Source organism: Myotis davidii, unplaced genomic scaffold (assembly GCF_000327345.1).
Source record: "Myotis davidii unplaced genomic scaffold, ASM32734v1 scaffold167, whole genome shotgun sequence".
Classification (NCBI taxonomy): Eukaryota; Metazoa; Chordata; class Mammalia; order Chiroptera; family Vespertilionidae; genus Myotis; species Myotis davidii.
In genome coordinates, this window is record NW_006300048.1 from 6,089,695 (window position 1) to 6,095,782 (window position 6,088).

At 43.8% G+C, this 6,088-nt stretch overlaps 1 protein-coding gene across 4 annotated transcripts in view; it reads right to left on the reverse strand.

The window, feature by feature from the left end:
• The window catches only part of ADGRF5 (adhesion G protein-coupled receptor F5), a 101,685-nt gene that overhangs the window by 15,816 nt on the left and 79,781 nt on the right, over positions 1 to 6,088 (reverse strand). For 3 of the 4 annotated variants that reach the window (XM_015572216.1, XM_015572217.1, XM_015572218.1), the window contains exons 11-13: positions 2,673 to 2,843; positions 739 to 858; positions 380 to 589 (exon numbers count right to left, since the gene is read on the reverse strand). In XM_015572216.1, the coding sequence (XP_015427702.1) occupies positions 380 to 589; positions 739 to 858; positions 2,673 to 2,843 (501 nt within the window). The remainder of the gene's footprint in view (positions 1 to 379; positions 590 to 738; positions 859 to 2,672; positions 2,844 to 6,088) is intronic. The other variant, XM_006776419.2, reaches the window with a different exon arrangement.

A 6,088-nucleotide genomic window follows, 5' to 3' on the forward strand; every position in this document is an offset into this window, starting at 1 on the left:
CCCCCCACTTGGATGCATATTTGTCAGGGCCAAAAAAGCGTCTTATACGCCGGCAAATACGGTAGATTTTTGATGCCGCAATTGGGTGAAACACTACCATGACTTTGATAAAAGTACCTTTAATAAAAATCCTCTTAACTTCATGGCAAGAGCACCGGCTCTAGAATGAGAGAGACAAGTTCCAGTCCTAGCTTTACAACTTAAGGTATAGGGGCTTAGGTGTATTTATTATCCTTTCTGAGCCTCAGTTTCTACATCTGTCAAATGGGTATAATGACATCCTCCCCCAGAAGGGCTGTTGCATGAAATGTGGATGGGAACTACTGTCGCATGTTTTCCAGGGCTCCGGGCAGCAGAGCAGTACTGGCTTTTCACTCACCGTTCCACTCCCTTGTCGCGCTCCGCACCGTCAGCACTGACTCCGCTTTATCAGCATACCTCCTGGTGGTGTAAAACCTTTGGTGGATTTTAATTCCAGCAGAAGTTTTCCAATACACCTCATCATAGTTACTCACATCACTGATGCACTTTATAGAAAAGTTTTGTCCCTCAGAAACAGAAATTGGGTCCGGGGTTATTGTTAAGTTGGCTGAAAGAATGCAAACAAAACAGACAAAAGAAAACCGACAACAAGCACAAGGTTTAGTCTTTCTGGTGCCATCAACACGGGAGTGAAATTTAAGATAGAGACAGGAAGCGGGGACCGTCCTGACTACTGTGTCAACGCGGGATTGGTACCTGGCTGCTCCTGGGCTTTATTTGTTTCTAGGCTGATCCTGGTGGTGCTCTGAACTGTACTCATTTCCATCACATGCCTCAGGAGCGCGTTCACTTCCCCTTTGTGGCTGGATTTATCTCCTGATGGTCAGCAGGGCGAAAGGTTGCAAACTTAGGGATGTTGACTTCACCCAAGCTCCCCTCCAACCTCTTCCGCGACACCGCAAGGGACACCAAGTGTCTCAGTTACACCACATTGTATTTTAATTTCTTTCTTTCTATATTTCTTTTCGTCTATGGCCATACCACCCTGAACGCGCCCGATCTCGTCTATATAATTTTTCTCCATAAAAATGCGAGCCCCGCAAGAACAGGACTCTCTCTTCTGTGTCTTTGCATCCCCAGCACTTAATCCCTAGATCTAGCACTGAGTCTATGTCCAAGCAAGAGTGATTTCTGAAGCTACATTTTAAGTAGCTTAAGGGATCACTGGACTGTCTCGGGCGAACGGGGCCATATAGGCACCCTAACCATAACTCTCTGCATTTACTCCTCTTTCTGAGAATTTCCTCATAGGTTCATGAGGATTTATTCACCGAGAATGTTAACAAGCCCTTTATAAATATAAAAACTTGTACGAATGCCCCACTAGTTTTGCCTCTGGCTCTTAGAGCATATCTTTTACAGGGTTGACATTTCAAAATGCCATTCATTTCTGTCTTTTTTAGGTGAACAATTCGTGCCTGGAGTTCACTGAGGCTGCCTGCTCTTCTAGTCAGTGTATAATACTCTCCTCAGTCACCATCAGAAAAATCAGGGGTCTCCATAGTGCCCTTTAGAAGTTGGGATTCAAGTGTTCAGATACAGCCCCAAAGTCACAAAGCGTGATTAAAGCGTCCCTGGCGGTGCCCTACTGGCTGCAGTGACCTTGGGATAGCTGTCTGAGGTGGAGTGGCTTCTGCAAGAGAGAAAAGGCAAAGGCTCCTGGACCTGTGAATCCCATTCTCTTGATTCTCAGATGAGGTCCAAATACCAGCCCAATGGTTTTCATCGGAGGCTAAACATGCCCCTAAGACAGCCAATGCTTACCTAAGGACACAGGTCCCAGCGTGGAACTGTGCCATGTACAACTGCGCTCACTACAGACAACTGCACATTGCTCAAAAGACCCATGAACTACAGCAATAATGTTTTTCAGATAAACCTAATCTTGCTCTTTATAAAAATGCCAGGTCACAATAACAGGAAATGTGAGCAAGAGTAACAAGTCCATTGATATATAAGTCCTTCCTCCAACTTGTTCATGATTTAACTACATAGTTTGTTTTCTAAGATGGGTGGAAAAACAACTTTGACTGCCCTCTTTTTGCAGAGAGGGCTGAACTTATGATGCTTTATGATATGAGGAGAAGAACTTCTACTTTTAAGGGGCCTAAATAAGCTGAATTAATTGAAATATTAAAAAGTACTTGTTACAACTGTAAAATAACCTCAAAGTGCCAGGTTGTTAAGCTTTCTGAAGCATGCGTCCTAGGTTAGGTGACAGGGGAGGGAAGGGCGGTGGAGAATGAGCCAGGCTAAGGGAAGAAGAATTCAAGGGAGGGAGAATGAAACTATGGAAGGGAAAGGGGGGAACTAGGGGCATCAGCCTCCTTGTAAACTCAAGATTAAATAGGACTAATCTAAGTGTGAAACTACTTCCTGGCCCACTTTCTGCACCGGCACAAGGCAGGCTGTTCCCCCTCTGCAGCCAGCTGCCCAGCCTACCCTTCCCCATACTGAAGATTTCGTGTGAATTGAAATGACACAGAGGGAAATCCTCTCCTGTTCCCCATTCTGTGACTCACCCCAACCACCCTCCCACCACCAGGGAAGGCCCTGTTTATGGCTCAGGAATATTCCCAGTTGATTGGCAGCCCTGGGTTTGAGGTGAAAATGCTAGTAAGAGTCCTTACCCACAGATGTGAATGTCACTTCTATGTTCTTACTGCCTCGGGCTCCGTGGAAGCTGATGAACTCACACGTGTAGGTGACTGTCCTTCCGGCCGACCCGCTGGGACACTGACTCCCGTCAGCCTTGAGGGTGTACCTGCTGCAGCTGGACTCTGAGTCTGCTTCGGAGATTCCTGCAATGACACAGGCAGTTCTTTTGCTGTCACAGGGAGGCCGAGTCAGTGGAAAAGAGTTATTAATTAAGTTAGGTTTCTTCTCTCTGAATGGAGAGGTGACAGGAATATGTAGTGGTTAGGCCTGCGGACTTGGGAACCAGGTTGCCTGGCTACAGATCCCAAATTCAAGCAATTACTGGCAGGGCATTGTTGAGAAAGTCACTGCACTGCTCTGTGCTTCAGGTTCTCCAAATGTAAAATAAGGAGAAATAATAATAGCCACAGCCCAGGATTGTAGTTAGGTGCAATGAGTTGACATAAAAAACAATTGATCTCACTCATTTGTGGAATATAATGAACAACATAAACTGATGAACAAAAATAGAACCAGAGACATAGAAGCATCAAACAGACTGTCCAACCTATGAGGGAAGATGGGGGGGGGGGGGAGGGGGTAAGAAATCAACCAAAGGACTTGTATGCATGCATATGAGCATAACCAATGGATACAGACAGTAGGGGGGTGAGGGCATGTGCTGGGGGATGGGAGCGGACAAGGAGAGGTCAATGGAGGAAGAAGGAGACTCATGTAATACTTTAAACAATAAAGAATTTAAATTAAAACAAAAATAAACACTTAGACTGGTGCCTGGCTGGGGCCTGCCCCATTAGTGACGGTTGTTAGAATGTGAAAAATAAAGAAAGAAAACCGAGGTCTTTGGACATGATTTCCACTGGAAAGAAAAAATCAGGTTACTTGGATTGTTATTATTATTATTGAAAGGAGAAAGAAACAAGACTGGAACAGTTGATATTCATCTCATTTGAGAAACGTTTTCATAGTTTTTTCCATCTTATTAGTCTATATGCTTTATTGGAAGCTTTAACTTCATGCGTTCTCAGCTTAGCAGCTGTTTCCCCTTCAAAATAGGTCCTCTTCAATACCTTGCTTGTCATTCCCAGAAGCCATGCCCTCCCAAGGCCTCTTTACTTCTTGCCCAGGCTCTATAACCCTCCTGGTGAATGTTTTCTACTCCATTCTTTCCCTCTGCTAATATCGCCTACTATCAAGAACTCCTAAAGCATCCTTCAAACACTGCCAACCTTCCAAAAATTAAAGAAAAAGAATAAACCTTCTGATTAGCTCCAGCATAAATGCATCTTTTTCAACCCTAGCTTGATAATCAGTGATGTTTGAAATACTTTGATTGATATGTAACCAGCTTTTCTCCCCCGTCTCCCAAACGGTTCAAAACATGAAATTGATTTTCATCTTCACCCACTTGACTAAATTACCTCCTAGCTCATAGGCACAAGTGTCCCTACTTATAGCTCACTCCTCCACTTCTTTTTTGCAAATCCATGCCTTCCAATTCCCCCAGGCCCTATGCCATCCTTTAACTCTCCTCTCCCTTATGTCTTTAATCTTTCTCCTTGGGCTCTTTCATGCTAACCACCAGGTCTTGTCTTCCCTTTCTAAAATAACTTTCCTAATCTGGAAGCTTCTCTAGCCATCACTGCATTTTCGTCCTCTCTTCACACCACAAGGCTTCTGCGTTTGCCACCTTTAGTATTCAACTCCGACTTTTTATCAGACCGCTGCAATGTACCTTCTTTCCCTTATTCTCCACTTAAAGTGCTCCTGTAAGGCCCCTGTGATTTCCTCTTTCCCAGACTCAGTGGCTTCTTCTCATGCTACCCATTCTGCTGACCACCTTCTCTATGATGTGGCTACTCAATTCCACAGTCTCTCCTTCTTCTTTTCTCTCTTCATCCCTCCTTCTGGGTCTCCTTCCCAGGCTCCTTGCCTTTGTTCCCTTCGTAAATATTGGTGTTCCCAAAGATATTGGCCTTGCCCAAGCACTCTGATATTGCCCCGTTCTTACCTTTATCTCTACTGTTTCACCGGGGAGTGTCATCTACACCATGGCTCCTATTATATCCTGTATTTGGATGACTCTCCACTCTAGCTCTAAGAGAAACACTCTCCCCCTTGCCGGTGTGGCTCAGTTGGTTGGGTGTCTTCCTGTGCACTGAAGAGTTGCTAGTCTGATTCCAAGTCAGGGTACATATCCGGATTGTTGGCTTGATCCCCAGTAGGGGGTGTGCAGGAGGCAGCCAACTGGTGTTCTGCTCTCACATTGATGTTTTTCTCTCTCTCCCTCCCCCTTCCTCGCTCTCTAAACAATCAATTTAAAAATATTTTAAGAGAGAGAAACACTTGTGTTGGAAACTCTAGAAGTGAATTCCCAAGTGTCCGTTTGATATTTGCGGCATCTCCAATTCAACATGTCCCACTGGAACTCATCTTTCTCCTCCCCAGACAAAGCCTGCATATCTTCTCATGTGTGTTTTCTTTGCCAATGGCAGCTCACAAAATTAAAACTCTTAAGGTTATTTTTAATTACTTGCATTTCCTCACATTCCATTTCCAACCAGTTGTAAAAATGTTTAGGTTGTACTTCTAAATCATCTCATAACTGTCTTAACCACTCCAACTCATGGTCACTAACCTGGGCCTCATTATCTGTATTCTGCTAATTGCATGCTGTTGTAAGTGGGTCTCTATTTTTGGTTATTTGGTCCTTCAATCTATTGGCTATACTACCTCAAAATTTATTTTTAGTTTTTAAATTTTATTTTTCTAAAGTTCAACCCTATCATCGGACTTCTCTCCTTCTACCTTTAAATCTTACCATTGCTTTCAAAACAAACTAAAATCTCCTTAGTGTGGTATATGTATTTATTCACATATGCTTTCAACTGCCTCTGCACTCTTTATCTGATTCTACGTCACTTTCTTAAAAACTAGGTCAAGTCCTTCAACATGCCTGTAGCTTCACACCCTATGTGTTCACACCTGTAATATTGTCCTTCCCTCACCCTGTTGACTCTTACTCATCCTTCAAGCCCAGCTTTCTCACCAAGCTAATATGCAAGAAAATGAGCTACAAACAATGGGGCATATAAAGACATGTACAGAAATAATTATAATATCTAGTAGATAGGTTTCATAAGAGAGAAGTAATTACAGTATGAAGATTAAAGGAGGGAAGTTTTATTTGGAAGATTTCAGAGGAGAGGGAAGATTTGTTCTAGGCCTTGAAAGACATAGATGGAAATGGTGGCTGTGGTGTTCTGGTGTGCAGTGAGGGTACGTGGGGGGTGTGTATGAATCAGTACTCCTTGGGGAATGTGGTGTTCTGTGAACCTGTTTCAGGAATTGGGACTGTGTTGAGGGTAATAAGCCATGTGGCCATGTG